The sequence below is a fragment of the Ornithorhynchus anatinus genome, chromosome 7 (assembly GCF_004115215.2).
Source record: "Ornithorhynchus anatinus isolate Pmale09 chromosome 7, mOrnAna1.pri.v4, whole genome shotgun sequence".
NCBI lineage: Eukaryota > Metazoa > Chordata > Mammalia > Monotremata > Ornithorhynchidae > Ornithorhynchus > Ornithorhynchus anatinus.
In genome coordinates this window covers 80,340,180-80,356,468 of record NC_041734.1, presented here as the reverse complement: position 1 = coordinate 80,356,468, position 16,289 = coordinate 80,340,180, and the positions used below count along the sequence as shown (strand labels likewise).

The 16,289-nt window shown below is 65.1% G+C and overlaps 1 protein-coding gene across 1 annotated transcript in view; it reads right to left on the bottom strand.

Annotated features, from left to right (window-relative positions):
- Positions 1–2,889: 2,889 nt before the first annotated feature.
- PGAP1 (post-GPI attachment to proteins inositol deacylase 1) overlaps positions 2,890–16,289 on the bottom strand; it is a 56,283-nt gene continuing 42,883 nt past the window's right edge. The window contains exons 22-27 of the mRNA XM_029069686.2: positions 14,610–14,807; positions 13,647–13,836; positions 10,968–11,018; positions 7,907–8,106; positions 6,428–6,532; positions 2,890–3,508 (exon numbers count right to left, since the gene is read on the bottom strand). Coding sequence (XP_028925519.1) covers positions 3,370–3,508; positions 6,428–6,532; positions 7,907–8,106; positions 10,968–11,018; positions 13,647–13,836; positions 14,610–14,807 — 883 coding nt within the window. The 3' untranslated portion in view covers positions 2,890–3,369. The remainder of the gene's footprint in view (positions 3,509–6,427; positions 6,533–7,906; positions 8,107–10,967; positions 11,019–13,646; positions 13,837–14,609; positions 14,808–16,289) is intronic.

The following is a 16,289-nucleotide window of genomic DNA, read 5'->3' as shown; positions in this document are numbered from 1 at the left end:
ATTCTATTTATCCGCTACTGTTTTAATGAGACGTTCTTCCCCTCGACTCTATTTATCGCCATCGTCCTTGCCTGTCCGTCTCCCCCGATCACGCCGTGAGCCCGTCAGAGGGCGGGGACCGTCCCTGTTACCGATCTGTCCGTTCCAAGCGCTTAGTCCGGTGCTCTGCACATAGTAAGCGCTCAACGGATACTACTGAACGAATGAATGTGCCCAGCGATTAGAACAGTGCTTGGCACCTAGTAAGCGCTTAACAAATACCATCGTTTTTAACCAGACCCAGTTCTTCGGCTCCCAAAGCGAGGTGCGGCCCTCTGGGGTTTAAGGCACGCCCGCCTCGGCCCCTCACGTTCCCCGCTCCAGGTTTTCCACGTGGGACGGTCGCCTAGCGACCGGCAGCCCGACCTATCCCGTCCCTCGGCATCTTCGCTTCCCCGCTCCAGGTTCTCCGTGTGGGACGGTCGCCTGGCGACCGGCAGGCCGGCCTCTCCCGTACATCGGCACCTTCGCTTCCAACATCACCTACCGGAGTCACAGAACACGGCAACCCATTAAGGATCCGACAGTAAAGGTTTTATGGGCGCGACGTTAGAAGACACTTCTGAATCCACTTGGTACGCCATCAAAATTTACGATACATAGAAAGATCACCACCCCCCCGCCACCGATCCGGCATGGAAAAGAAAAATCTTTGCTCCTTTCGACACCCATTTGAGCGAGAGAAAAAAAGGGACCCCCCAGAACACCTAAGAGAGTTTCTAGAAAACGGAAGGTTAAGGGCTTAGAGCGTAAAACCGGGAGGCCCTTGAGCAAGATACGATAGAAAGTTGGACGGCAGACCCGCTCGGTATTTTTCCCGACGTCAGAGAGGGGAAGCCTCGGGCATTTTGAAAAGGAAAAAGCGGGATGAGTGCAAAAGCTCTCTGAACCTGGTCGTTTCGGGTGCTACTTTTAAAAAACAAAATGTAGAAAAGATCGTTTCCCATCGATTCCGAGCGCGGACTGACTCGTACGCAGAATTCACCGGCACGCCTTTCCTCCATCTCTTACAAGCCTCGACGGCAAAAGTTACCGAAAACGATCATCCGTAATTTAGGGCTTTGTGATTTCAGCTCCCTGTTTTCCCCCTGAAAACGAGGATACGAAAAGGTCTCCGCCGGAAAACACGGTAGAGTCTCTATCGGACGATGCCTTTGGGGGCCAGGGACTCTGTTTCATCGCCATCCGAGTAGCCCTCCCCCAGGGTTCAGTACAGCGCTTCGCACGCAGTGGGCGGCCGATGGTATTGAAACGACATTCCGTTTCAAACACACCTCGATATCCTGCCTAGATTCCCGGTCGATTTCCAACGGTCCTTCGGGCAATTAACCGTTGAGCGGGGCCTAGCGGAGAGAGCCCGGGCTTGGGAATTCCAATCCACAGGGCCCGGATCCCAATCCCGGCTCCGCGGAGAATCCGCCGGGTGACCTCGGGCGAGTCGCTTCGCTTCCGCGCCCCGGTTCCCTCATCTGGAAAATGGGGACGGGAAGCCCCACGTGGGACGGACGCCCGTGTCCACCTGATGACCTTGTATCTACCCCAGCGCTCAGGACGGCGCCTGGCACGTTGTAGCGCTTAACGGATACCACTCAAGTTAAAAAAAAAAAAGGACCCGGACAACTTCCAGGGTTGCCCAGAGCAGCTGGGCGCGGGGTTCCGCTGAGTGAACCGATGTTCGGGTGTCAATAGAAAACAAGAGATTTTCCACAGCAGCAAGAATTTTGCCCTCTCCCCTAAGAGTACGTGTGCGGAAAGCCCCCGACCCCCAATAGAGAGGAGCGGGCCTCTGGCCGGCGACCTCTCCACGGGCGAAGGGCGGTTCTGGGCACGGGCTTGCCCGAGCGCCAAGGGCAGAGGGGCAGGCCCGGGCGTCCTCCCCAGCCCCCCCGTTCCCACCTTCAGGGAGGACCCCGGGGGCTCCGGGGCCCCGTCGTGGCCCGGGCGCGGGGACGGACGGGCGGCGGGCACCGCGGTGCCCGGGCCCGCCGGGCGTCCCCGAAGGTTTCTGCGGTGAAGAGCCCCACCCCCGCCGCCCGTGGGCATCAGTGCAGCGGCCCGGGGGGCTGGCGGTGGCGGAGCGGGAAGGCCTCGAGGATCCGCGGCGATGGCGGGCTACGACCCGTCCGGTAACGGTCCGGGGGGTGCCGAGGTCCGGCCCGGGTCCGGCCGCTCCCGGGCCCTCCCAAGAGGCGGGCGGCGCCGCGGGCGCTGGTGGTTTCTGAGCCCCTGGGGCCCCGACGGGAGCGGGCCCACGAGCCCCGGGGTCTTGACGGGAGTGGGGCCATCGGGTCCCGGGGCCACGAGCCCCCGGGATCCCGACAGGAGCGGGCCCCCCGCCCTCCGGGGACCCCGAGAGTTCGGGGGCAGGGGAGCCCGCCGTCCCCCTACCCGCGGGAGGATCTTCGCCGTACGTATCCCCCCCTCCCCGGTCCATCCCCCCCACCGAAACCTCTGGGCTCCCCGCAAGACGTCTCCCCGTCTGGGGAAGGGGTGGCGCCGGCGACCTCCCCCCGCGCTTTCTCGGGCTGTGAATCCCGCTTTTTATCCACCCCGGTGCTCGGGGCAGTGCCCGGCACGTAGGAGGCGCCCGACGGGGACCTGCTTTGTAAAATTAATACGGCTCAAGTCCAGATGCTCCAAACCACTGGACCTAAATCTACCCCACGTTAAAAAGACCCAAAAAACAAAACGCGCCCCCCCCCCCCCCCCAAACTCGCCAGAAAAGCAGAAGAGCAGGTGCCCGGAGCCGATCAGGGAAAGCAGAGGCGATCCCAGCCGGTTCCCGCGGCCTCATTTCGGACGGGGGGGGGGTCGGGGCGGACCCCGGGATGGGCTGGGGGGGGGGGGGGGGCCCCGCTCGCCAATCCCGGGAGGCGGGACGGAGGGGCCGAACGCCGCCGGGAGACGACGCTCCCGGACCCGACCGTCCCTCCCCGGATCATTCACGGAGCGCTTCGGGGGGGGGGGACCGGGCCCCCGCCCCGGTCCCCCGATTTCTCGGGCACGAACGGACGGAAAGCCCCTCCTCCCCGCCTCCCAGCTCCGCAGCGACCGGAGGGAAACGCCGTGGCAGACGGGAAGGGGACGGGGCCGCCCCGCCCGGGCCGGGGCGTCCCCGGAGAGACCCGGACGGACGGGGACGGACGGAGACACGGACCGAGGCCGAGAGACGCCGAGCGAGGCGGCGGGGACGTCTTCGGGCGCCGGGCGGGGGGGCCGGCTCTCCTCCCGGGGGGCCGCCCCGACCCCGGTCCCGTGAACGTCCGAAGGCGACGGTCCCTCCTCGGCCCCCGGGGCGGGGAAGGAAGGGGGGGGCGGGGAGGGGGGCGGTCACACCACGCTACACAGGGCGTGGAGGACCAGCGGGACGCTAGCCAGGTACGGGACGCGGTAGAGGTGCGCCGCGCCGAAGGCCACGGTGGCGACCGACAGAACGGGCGGGACTCTGGCGGCCATCTTCAGGAACTTGCTGAGGAGAGAGAGAGAGAGACAGACGGCGTGAGAGGGACGGGAGGGGGGGAGACGGGGCGGCGGAGACGCGGGGACGGGCAGAGCGAGAGAGACGGGGAGGGGGAGGGACGGCAGAGAGAGACGGAGGGAAGGGCGGGCGGGGATGGAGCGAGAGACACGGAGATGGAGACGGAGACAGCGAGACAAGGAAAGGGAGTAACGGGGTGAGACGGGGTGACAGAGACGGAGAGACACGGCGAGACAAGGAAAGGGACCGACGGGGAGTGAGACGGGGGGACAGGGACGGCGAGACGGGGAAAGGGACTAACGGGGAGTGAGACGGAGAGAGACGGGGGGACAGAGACGGCGAGACGGGGAAAGGGACTAACGGGGAGTGAGACGGAGAGAGACGGGGGGACAGAGACGGAGAGAGACAGCGTGACGGGGAAAGGGACTAACGGGGAGTGAGACGGAGAGAGACGGGGTGACAGAGACGGAGAGAGACAGCGTGACGGGGAAAGGGACTAACGGGGAGTGAGGCGGACAGAGGCGGGGTGACAGAGACGGAGAGAGACAGCGAGACGGGGAAAGGGACTAACGGGGAGTGAGACGGACAGAGACGGGGTGACAGAGACGGAGAGAGACAGCGAGACGGGGAAAGGGACTAACGGGGAGTGAGACGGACAGAGACGGGGTGACAGAGACAGCGAGACGGGGAAAGGGAGTAACGGGGAGTGAGACGGACAGAGGCGGGGGGACAGAGACGGAGAGAGACAGCGAGACGGGGAAAGGGAGTAACGGGGAGTGTGACGGAGAGAGACGGGGGGACAGAGACGGCGAGACGGGGAAAGGGACTAACGGGGAGTGAGACGGAGAGAGACGGGGGGACAGAGACGGAGGGAGACGGAGGCAGAGAGGAAAGAGTGGGAGAGACGGAAAGCGCGCTACGGGCGGGGAAGCACGTCCACCAACTCTGTTCCGCCGTCCTCTCCCAAGCGTCCAGCCCAGTGCTCCGCACACAGTAAGCGCTCGATACAGACCGCCGATCGGTTGGCGGAGAGGGAGAGAGACAGAGGCAGGGAGAGGGACGGTGATCATAACGATGGCACCTGTTAAGCGTCTACTACGTGCCAAGCACCGTTCTAAGCGCCGGGAGAGACACGAGGTCATCGGCTTGTCCCACGGGGGGCTTATAGTCTTCACGCCCGTTTTCCAGATGAGGGACCCGAGGCCCGGAGAAGTCAAGTGGCTCGCGCGGGGCCGAAGACGGCGCCGCGCCCATCGTCCCCCATTTGGCCTTAAGACGCGAACGGCAGAGGACGGATTTCTTTTTCTCCTTGCCCCTCAAAGGGAACGGCCCACTTTTAAAACGTTCTTTTCAAAATTTTGGCGTTCTTTAAATGCGTGACTTCCTCCTCTGTGGTCGTCGGTAATTTGGTTCTCGTTCTCCTCGTCTTGGAAGAGCTCCCGAGCTCCCGAGCTCGACCTCCCTCGGGACCCAAGCGGCTCGGGAAGGTGACGGAACTTCAAAGGGGGCGGGGGGGGGGGGGGGGGGGGGGAACGGGAAAAGCCCGTTTTGCCCAACGGCCTTTGGAATAAGGTAAGGAATGACGTAAGGCATGTTGGGACCCGGGTTCTAATCCCGGTTCCCCCTCTGGTGCGTGACCTTGGGCAAGGCACTTTGTCGCTCTGGGCCTCCGGTTTCCCACCTGCCCGTTCTGGGCAGGGAACGTGACGGCTAATTCTGTTACAGAGAAGCGGCGTGGCTCGGTGGAAAGAGCCCGGGCTTAGGAGTCAGGGGTCGTGGGTTCGAATCCCGGCTCCGCCACCTGTCAGCTGTGTGACCCGGGGCGAGTCGCTTCAGGTCTCTGGGCCTCAGTCCCCTCATCTGGAAAATGGGGATGAGGACCGGGAGCCTCACGGGGGGGGGGGGCGGCCCGATGACCCCGGATCTCCCCCGGCGCTCGGAACGGTGCTCCGCACGTAGTAAGCGCTTAACAGATACCGACAATATTATTTTTCCCCGTGCCTCAGTCCCCTCAACTGGAAAATGGGGATGAGGACCGGGAGCCTCACGGGGGGGGGGGGGGGGCGGCCCGATGACCCCGGATCACCCCCGGCGCTCGGAACGGTGCTCCGCACGTAGTAAGCGCTTAACAGATACCGACATTATCATCTCGGCACGCCCTCCCTCCTCAAATCCCACCGGCGATGAGGCTCCCCGCCTTCGAAGGGAAAGCCCGCCTCCTCCCAGAGGCCCTCCCCGATTAAGCCCCACTTTTCCTCTTCCCCCGCTCCCTCCGGCGTCGCCCCGGCGTTGGGACGGTCTCCCCGGCTCCCGGCCCCGCACAGCCCTCGCGGCCACGGCTGCCATTTCTTTTCACGTCTCTCAACGTCTGCTGCGAGCCGCTTAAGGACGGGGGACCCGCCAGCCCCCAACTCTAACTCCGAACTCTCCCAAGCGCTCAGCACAGCGCTCGGCCCGCAGGGAGCGCTCCATAAATACGACCCAGCGACCGGACGGGCCGGCGAAAAGCACGGGAGCCGGGCAGGAAGTGATTCGGGAAGCCACGGTTCCTTCCGGACGGGGACGGGAACGAGCGGTTTCGGGTTTCGCCCCTTCTGTTCTAAAAGGCACCCCTTAATCGCTCCCTACGTGCCAAGCGCCGTACTAGACGCCGGGGGAGACTGGCGCTAAGCCGGCCGGCCGGGGGTCCAACCTCGTCCCGCAGAGGGTTCGCCGTCCTCAACCCCACAGACGGAGCCCGAGGAAGCGAAGGGACTCGTCCGAGGTCACCCGGGGGGACACGGGGCGGAGCCGGGATCTGAACCCAGGTCCTCCCGACGCCCGGGCGCCGGCGAAAACGGAGGTGTCGAATCCAGAGCACCGTCTCGCGGGGTCCGATCGGGTCCGGGTGTCGGAGGAGGGCAGACTTACCTGGATCTCACTGAGGCAGCGCTGGAATTCATGAGAATCCCCACCGTCGGAACCAGGATAAGAGCCAGAGGTTTACAGGGATCGGGATCCAGCTGAATGCTGTACCTACGGTGGAACAATTCAACGCGGGTCACCTCTGGGCGAGTACGGCGGGTCTCGGGGAGACCCCGAAGAACCCCCCCCCAAGCGCTTAATACGGTGCTCTGCACACAGTAAGCGCTCGGTGAATACGACGACGACGGCATCCGTCAGGCGCTTACTACGCGCGGACCGCGAGCCCGCTGTCGGGTGAGGATGGTCTCCGTCCGCTGCCGAGCTGCACCTTCCGAGCGCCCGGTCCAGCGCTCCGCACACGGCGGGCGCTCAATGGACACGCTCCAACGGATGAATGCCGAGCACCGTTCTAAGCGCCGGGGGAGACGCGAGGTGATCGGGTCGTCCCCCGTGGGGCTCCCGGACCTCATCCCCGTTTTCCAGACGAGGTCACTGAGGCACAGAGAAGCGAGGTGACTTGCCCAAGGTCACCCAGCTGACAGGTGGCGGAGGCGGGAGGCGAACCCACGGCCTCCGACTCCCCAGCGCGGGCTCTCTCCACTGAGCCGGGGCCCGGGAATCAGAGGGACCTGGGTTCCGATCCCGGCTCGGCCACCTGCCTGCCGGGTGACCCCCGGGGCAAGTCCCTTCACTTCTCTGGGCCTCGGCGACTCGATCTGTAAAACGGGGATCGAGACCGGGAGCCCCACGTGGGGCACGGCCCGCCTCCAACCCGACGATCCCGTCCCCACCGCAGCGCTTAGAACGGTGCCTGGCACGTAGTGAGCGCTTCCCAGACTCCATCATCGTGACCATCACCCCCTCCACCCGACGACCCCGTACCTACCCCAGCGCTTAGGACAGTAGCTGGCACGTAGTCAGCACTTCACTAATTCTCTTCCCCTCTTGGAAACCCGACTTACAGCCCACCTCCCCGGACCGAGCTCCCCCTTTCCCCCTCCGCTCCCCCTCCCCGCCCCTCCGCCTCTCCGCAGCTGAACCCTCTTCTCCCGCCTCTCCCTCCGCTCCTCCCCCTCCCCCGGCCCCTCCCCCCGGCGCCGTACCCGTCCGTCTGCGTTATTTATTTTGTTAACACGACGTACGCCGCCCTGATTCTACCTATCCGCTACCGTTCTAATGAGACGTCCATCCCCTCGATTGCAGTTACTGCTCCCGTCCGTCCGCCCGCCTCCCCCGATCGGACCGCGCGCCCGTCAGAGGGCAGGGACCGTCCCTCTCCGTCACCGACCTGTCCGTTCCGAGCGCTGGGTCCGGTGCTCTGCACGTAGCAAGGGCTCGATAAATACTACCGAATGAATCCTCGGGAATACTATCCTCCCAACCCGACGATCCCGTTCCCGCCCCGGCGCTCGGAACGGTGCCCGGCGCGCGGTCGACGCTCCCCGGACTCCACCGTCATCATCGATGCCAGCGGCCCCGGATTACCTGAGATTTCTGAACCAGTAAATTAAAGAGGGCGCGCTGAGCAGCACGATCCAGGCGAGGAAGTGCAGAGCCGTGACGTGCATCCTCAGGCTGTCCTCGGCCTCGGCCTCGGCGGGGGGCTCTGGCCCGGACCCGCCGTTCTCGGTGGCTTCTCGGACGAGGCCCGCGGCTTCCCCGCCTCCGGCCGCGCCTCCCGGCGTCTGTGCCGCGGGAGAGAGACCCGTCGACGCCGCTCACCGAGCCCCCGCCGCGTGCCCGGGACCGGACGGGGCGCTTCCGAGAGGGGGAGCGGCGCGGCCCGGCGGCGGGAGGTCGTGGGTTCCGATCCCGCCTCCGCCACCGGCCTGCCGGGCGAGCCCGGGCGAGCCGCTTCCCTTAGTCCAGTGCTCCGCACAGAGGAGGCGCTCGATAACACCGCCGAACGAACCGACGACTTCTCCGGGCCTCGGTTCCCTCGTCTGGAAGACGGGGAGGGAGACCGGGCCCCACGGGGGACTGTGCTCGACGCCGTCCCAGTCGCCCCGGCGCTTAGTACGGCGTCTGGCCCCTGGGGAGCACTTCACAAGTACCACGGTTATTCCATCCGATGGGATTTATTGAGCGCCGACCGCGTGCGGGGCCCCGTACCGAGCGCTTGGACGGTAAGTGAATTTAACGCCGGTACCTGTCAAGCGCTTACTCTGTGCCGAGCACCGTTCTAAGCGCCGGGGGAGATACGGGGGTCATGGGGTCGTCCCCCGGGAGGCTCACACTCAATCCCCATTTGACAGATGAGGGAACTGAGGCCCAGAGAAGCGAAGCGACTGGCCCACGGGCACACGGCTGACGGGGGGGGCAGAGCCGGGCTTCGAACGCGTGACCTCTGACTGCCAGGCCCGGCCTCTTGCCCCTGAGCCACGCTGCTTCTCAGTACAGTTGGACAACAGGATCGTTACTACTGGCGGGAAGAGCCTGGGCCTGGGAGTCAAGGGACCTGGGTCCCCGCCCAGTTCATTCACTCGGCCGTATTTACCGAGCGCTCGCTGCGTGCAGGGCACTGTGCCAAGCGCTCGGGAAGCACAATTCAGCCCCGGGTAGCAGTTCCGCCGCTTGTCGGCCGCGCGTGACTCCGGGGGGGGTCGCTTCTGTTCTCTGGGCCTCGGCTGCCTCATCTGCAAAGCGGGGATTCAATAATAATGGTGTTCGTCAAGCGCTTACTACGCGCCGGGCGCTGTTCTGAGCGCCGGATCCCTGCTCTAGGCGTTGGATCTTCTCCCTCCTCCTCGCGCGGTCAACTGTATCGGGCACTTATTGTGTGCAGAGCACTGTACTAGGTGCTCGGGAGAGTGCAAAATTATAACGATGATAACGTCGGTATCAGTCAAGCGCCCACTACGCGCCGAGCAGCGTTCTAAGCGCCGGGGGAGATACGGGGTCATCGGGTCGTCCCCCGTGAGGCTCCCGCTCTTTTATGTTTACAGATGAGGTCCCCGAGGCCCAGAGGAGTGAAGCGGCTCGCCCGCGGTCACACAGCTGACAAGAGGCGGAGCGGCATTCGGACCCGTGACCTCTGACTCCTGAGTCCAGGCCCTTGCCACTGAGCCACGCTGCCTTTTCGAGAACGCGCGCAGTCCCCGCCCACGGCGACCTGACGGCCCGGAGGGGGAGGCGGCCGTGACAAGAAAGAAATGAGGGATGGGGCCGGGGGGGCGATGAAGGGAGGGAGGGAGTCGGGGCGACGCGGGAGGGAGCGGGAGGAGAGGAGGGCGCGGTCCGGGAAGGCCTCCGGGAGGAGGGGGGCCCGCGGTGAGGGTTCCAAGGAGGGCAGAGGGATCGTCCGGGGGATCCGAGGAGGGAGGGCGGCCGGGACGGAGGCGGGACGCGGGCCGGCGGCCAGAGGGACGGGCCCGAGGCCGCGGGGGAGCGGCCGGGCGAGGCTCCGGGGCCGACGGCGAGGGGTCTCCGCAGAGGGCGGCCTCCCGCCGCGGGTCACCGGCCTTCGGGCCGCCAAACCCGGTGCCCCGGCGGGCGGTCCCGGAGTTTGGCCCGGAAGAGCGGCCGGGACGACCCGGCGCCCTCCGGGACCACGCGCCTCCAGAGCCACTCGGCGGGCGCCGTCGGCGTGGGAGCGGTAATAATCACGCGGGTATCCGCTAAGCGCCCGCTCCGCGCCGAGCGCCGTTCGGAGCGCCGGGGGGGGGGGCGGGGGGGGGATACGGGGTCGTCGGGGCGTCCCACGGGAGGCTCCCGGTCTTCACCCCCGTCTGACGGATGAGGTCACCGAGGCCCAGAGAAGGGAAGCGACCGGCCCGCGGTCGCCCAGCCGACGGGCGGCGGAGGCGGGACTCGAACCCACGAGCTCGGACTCCCGAGCCCTCCGCCACTAAAGGGTCTCCGACCCACCTCCTTCGTTCGCTCAGTCTGTCGAGCGCCGACCGCGTGCAGAGCGCCGTACTGAGCGCCCGGGACGGACAGCCGGGCAACAGATAGGGACCGGCGCCGCCCGACGACGGGCTCGCGCCCGAAACGGGATCGCGGAGCGGCGCGGCGGAAGGAGGCCGGGCCCGGGGGGGGGGGGTCGGAGGACCCGGGTTCCGATCCCGCCTCCGCCGCTGAGCAGCTGTGAGACTTCGGACAAGTCACTTGGCTCCTCCGGGCCTCAGTTCGCTCGTCTGTCCGACGGGGGTGAAGAGCGGGAGCCCCACGGGGGACGACCTCACCACCTCGTATCTCCCCCGGCGCTCGGAACGGCGCTCGGCACGTAGCCAGCGCTCGACGGATACCGTCGCCGAGAAGCGGCGTGGCCCCGTGGGAAGAGCCCGGGCCTAGGAGTCGAAGGTCACGGGTTCTAATCCCGGCCCCGCCACCCGTCAGCCGGGTGACTCTGGGCCGGTCGCTTGGCTCGGTGCCTCGGTTCCCTCAGCTGGGGATTAACCGCGAGCCTCTCGTGGGACAACCCGATCATCCGGTATCTCCCCCGGCGCTCAGAACGGTGCTCGGCACGTAGCGAGCGCTTAGACACCCACGTCGTCATCAGCTCAAGCCGGGGGGGGGCCGGGGCGGCTCGTCTCTACGAGCTTACCACATTAAGGCCACTTCTCGGGGTTCGGGTGACGGAGTGCAGGTGGATCACCTGGGAGGACACGGAGAGAAATCCATCGATCAAAAGCACCGTCATTCATTCGGTCGTATTTATTGAGCGCCTCCTACGGGCGGGGCACCGTACGAAGCGCTCGGAGCGGACCATCGGCCAACAGATAGAGACCCGTCCCCGCCCGACGACGAGCCCACGGTCCGGAGAATCGACGTCACCGACGGGCTGTACCGCGCGCTGACCGCGTGCGGAGCGCTCTTCCAACCGCTCGGGAGAGTCCAACACAGGAGACACATTCCCTGCCCACAAGGAGCTTACATTCTAGTCGGCCGGTCGTATTTCCTGAGCGCCTCCCGTGTGCGGGGCACTGCCCTAAGCGCTCGGGGGAGGACAGAACGACGACGTAAGTGCTCCCGGCCCCACGGCCACTTGTACAATTTTATTTATATACGTATTTTTATTTATATATCTATAATTTCATTTATTTACATCGACGCCCGCTTACTCGTATCGGCGTCTTCAGTAATAACGTGGTCGGTATTTGTTAAGCGCTCACTACGTGCGCAGCGCCGTTCTAGGACACGGGGGAACCGGGATGTCCCGCGTGGGGCTCCCGGTCTCCACCCCCATTTTACAGATGAGGTCACTGAGGCCCGGAGAAGTGAAGTGACCCGCCCGCCGTCACACGGCTGACGAGTGGCAGAGCCGGGATCCGAACTCGTGACCTCTGACTCCAAAGCCCGTGCTCTCTCCACTGAGCCGCGCTGTCTCCCCCCCCCCCCCCCCCCGCCCTTCTAGACTGTAAGCCCAGTGTGGGCAGGGATGGTCTCTCGCTGTCTCTATTGCCGGATTGTACTTTCCCAACGTTGAACACAGTGCTCCGCGCACAGTGGGCGCTCGACGAATACGGCCGGATGAGTGAAGAGACACAGTCCCCGCCCACAGAGGACTTCCAGCTTATTCGATCGTTTCCATAGAGAAGCAGCGCGGCTCGGTGGAAAGAGGCCGGGCTTGGGAGTGGGAGGTCGTGGGTTCGAATCCCGGCTCCGCCGCTTGCTGGGGCGAGTCGCTTCGCTTCTCTGGGCCTCAGTGACCTCATCTGGAAAACGGGGATGGAGACCGGGAGCCCCAAGGGGGCCGACGCGATCACCGCGTATCCCCCCCGGCGCTTGGAACAGCGCTCTGCACACAGGAAGCGCTTAACAAATACCACCGTGATTATCATCTGTCGCCCATCTGTCCACCCCAGGCGCTCAGTACAGCGCAGAGGCACATTGTAAGCGCTCAATAAATACTACCGAATGAACGAATGAATTACTGAGCCCTTCCTGTGCGCTGAGCACGGTATTAAGCGCTTGGGAGAGGACAGTACAGCAGTCAACAGACACAGTGCCGGTTTAATCATCATCATAATAATGACGTTGGTATTCGTTAAGCGCTCACTAGGTGCCGAGCACCGTCCTAAGCGCTGGGGGAGACGCAGGGGAATCGGGTCGTCCCACGTGGGGCTCCCGGTCTTCATCCCCATTTGCCAGATGAGGGAACTGAGGCCCCGAGAAGCGAAGCGACTCGCCCACCGTCACCCGGCAGGCAGGCGGCAGAGCCGGGATGCGAACCCGTGACCTCCGACTCCAAAGCCCGGGCCCTTTCCACTGAGCCGCGCCGTTGTCTCCATTATTATTATTATTATTAAGATGAAGAAGAAGAAAGAAGAAGAGGAGGAGGAAAAGGAAGAGGAGGAGAGAGGAGCAGGCTGGCGTAGAAAGAAGCCGGGCTTGGGAGTCAGAGGTCACGGGTTCTGATCCCGGCTCCGCCGCTTGTCCGCCGGGGGGACTTCGGGCGAGTCGCTTGGCTTCTCTGGGCCTCAGTGACCTCATCTGTCCAATGGGGCTGAAGACTGGGAGCCCCACGGGGGGCCAGACCTGATGACCTCCCACCTCCCTGAGCGCTCAGAACGGTGCTCGGCACGTAGGAAGCGCTTAACGGAAACCGTCATTATTATTATCATTATTAGAAGAAGAAGAGGAAGGAGGAGGAGGAAGGAGGAGGAGGAGGAGGAAGAAGAGGAGGAGGAAGAAGACGACGAAGAGGAAGGAAGGAGAGGACCAAGAGGAGGAAGACGACGAAGAGGGAGAAGAGGAGGACGGGGAGGAAGAGGACGACGAAGAGGAGGAAGGGGAGGAAGAGGACGACGAAGAGGGAGAAGGGGAGGAAGAGGAGAGGAAGGAGACGGAGAGGGAGGAGAGGACGGAGAAGAAAAAGGAGACAGAGCGGGAGAAGAGGAGGGAGAGGGAGAGGGAGAGGGAGAATTGCGGTGTTTGAAAAGCGCTTACCAGGTGCCAGGCACCGAGCCCCGGGAGGTCCCCCGATAAGACACCGGGCCCGTCACTGGGCAGGGACGGTCTCTATCCGTTTGCCCGACTGTCCATTCCAAGCGCCCGGTACGGCGCTCCGCCCCTAGCAAGCGCTCGGCGAATGCGATCCAATGAACGCATCCAAAGCCTTCCGGGTGGCCCGGGGCCCCCCCGGCCCCGTCCCCACCCGACGGAGGAGGGCGCGGAGGCCCAGGGGAGGGACGCGACCCGCCCGCGGTCGCCCGGCAGACGGGCGGCGGAGGCGGGATCAGAACCCCGACCCGGGCTCCGGCCACGGGGCCGCGCCGCTTACCCGGAGCGCGTAGAGGAGGCCGGCGAGGACGAGGGCGACCGCTCCGCACGCGGTCCAGCCCACCGGCACCAGGACCAGGACCCCGCAGGCCGCGCCCGCCGGCCCCGGCCCCCGCGGCCGGGCCGACCACCTGAAAGACACCCGGGTCACCGCCCTTCCGAGCCCCCCACCGACGGTAACGGGAATCCGTTATCGGGGATCGTGGGGCTCCCGGGCTCCGTTCCCGTTTTCCAGACGAGGGGACCGAGGCCCGGGAGGGCGAAGCGACCGGCCCGAGGCCACCCGGCAGGCGAGCGGCGGAGGCGGGATCGGCGGGACCCACGACCTCCGACTCCCAGGCCCGGGCTCTACCCGCTAGGCCGCGCTGCTCCGTGAGCCCGGCCGCTTTCCCTCCCCGACCCCGGCCCGCCACCGGGGCCGCGCAACGATGATAACCGTGACGGTGCACGTTTAAGCGCTCACTCTGCGCCGAGCGCTGTCCCGAGCGCCGGGGGAGACGCGGGGTCGCGATGACAACATTAATGACGGCATCTGTCAAGCGCTCTCCCGAGCGCCGGGGGAGGTACGGGGTCATCGGGCTGTCCCCCGTGGGGCCCCCGGGCTCCATCCCCATTTTCCAGATGAGGGCACTGAGGCCCAGGGAGGTGAAGCCACTTGGGCGCCCGCAGCAAGCACCCGACGGTGACGTCGCTGCCCGTTAGGCGCCGACCGGGTGCCGGGCACCGCTCTAAGCGCCGGGGGAGACACGGGGTCGTCGGGCCGTCCCGCCCGGGCTCCCCACTCTCCAGACGAGGGAAGCGAGGCACCGGGGAGACCCGCCCACGGTCGCCCGGCCGACGGGCGGCGGAGCCGCGATCGGAACCCGCGACCCGGGACTCCGGAGCCCGGGCTCCCCGGGGCCGAGCTGGATCGATTCGGGCGCCCCCCCCCCCCCCCCCCCGCCGCGTCCCGGGGGAGGCTTACCCGGGCAGGGCCGGGCGGGCCGAGGCGAGGAGGCGCAGCGAGGCGGCGCCCAGTGCGTGACCCCAGTAGGCCAAGGCCGTGCCGAAGAGGAAGAGGACGGGCGACACCAGCGGGACGCGGAGCCCGCCGGCGCTGGCCGGGATCACGTCCGGTTCCGGGAGCAGCGTCGCCTCCCAGGCCTCGCGGAACCAGCCGAATCTGCCGGGGGAGAGACGGTCGGCCCCCGCTCCTTCCTCGTTCCCGGCCGCCCGCGCGACGCGCCGACGGGACCGTCCCCGGGACGCGCGTTCGAGTCCCGGCCCCGCCGCCCGGCAGCCGGGTGACCCCGGGCGAGTCGCTCCGCTCCGCTGGGCCTCGGCGGACCTCATCCGTCAAACGGGGATCAGGACCGGGAGCCCCGCGGGGGAGGGCCCGACGACCCCGTATAATAACGTCGGTGTCCGCTGAGCGCCGCTCTGAGCGCCGGGGGAGACGCGGGGTCGTCGGGTCGCGCCCCCCGCCCCCCCCCCCCCCCGTGAGGCTCCCGGGCTTCGTCCCCGTTTTCCAGATGAGGGAACCGAGGTACAGAGAAGTGAAGCGACTCGCCCGAGGTCGCCCGGCTGACGAGCGGCGGAGCCGGGATTCAGACCCGTGACCTCCGGCTCCCGAGCCGGGGCTCCGTCCGCTGAGCCGCGCCGCTTCTCCTAAGCGGCAGCTTCCCTGTATCTCCCCCCAGCGCTTCGGACGGTGCTTGGCACATCCTGAGCGCTGTGCAAATACCAACATCGTCGTCGTCGTCGTCGTCGTCACCCCGACCAGCCGGCGGTCCGGAGACGAGCTCTCGGGCTCCAAATCGGTCGAGGAATCGGCCTTCGGGACGGGGCGCCCTATTTTTCGGATGGTATCGGGGGAGCGCTTACCATGTGCCAGGCGCTCTACTGAGCGGTGGGTAATTTAAGCGCTTACCGTGTGCCGGGGACTCTACTGAGCGGTGGGCAATAATGACGACGACGGCATTCGGTAAAGCGCTTACCGTGCGCCGGGCACCCTACCGAGCGGTGGGTAATTAATAACGATGACGACGGCATTCGTTAGAGCGCTTACCGTGCGCCAGGCACTCTATTGAGCGGTGAGCGACGATAAAAATAATAATGATGATGATGGCATTTGTTAAGTGCTTACTAGGTGCCAGGCACTCTACCACACGGTGAGTGATGATAAAAATAATCATGATAACGACGACGATAATGACGATGGCATTTTTTTAAAGCGCTTACTAGGTGCCAGGCGCTCTACTAAGCGGTGAGTGATGATGATAATAATAATAACGATAATGACGGCGATGGCATTTGTTAAGCGCTTACTAGGTGCCAGGCACTCTGCTAGGCAGTGAGTGGTAATAAAAACAATAATAACGATAATAATGATGGCACTTGTTAAGTGCCTACTAGGTGCCAGGCACTGTACTGAGCGGCGGGTAATGATGATAATAAGGATGGTACTTGTTAAAGCACTTGCTATGTGTCAGGCACTGTACTAAGCGGTGGTTATTAATAATAATAATAATAATAATAATAATAACGACGACGGCATTTAGTTAAGCGCTCACTACGTGCCTGGAACTCTAAACGGTGGGTAATTGATACTAGTAATAATAACGATGGCACTTGTTAAGCGCTTACTACGTGCCAGGCACCGTAC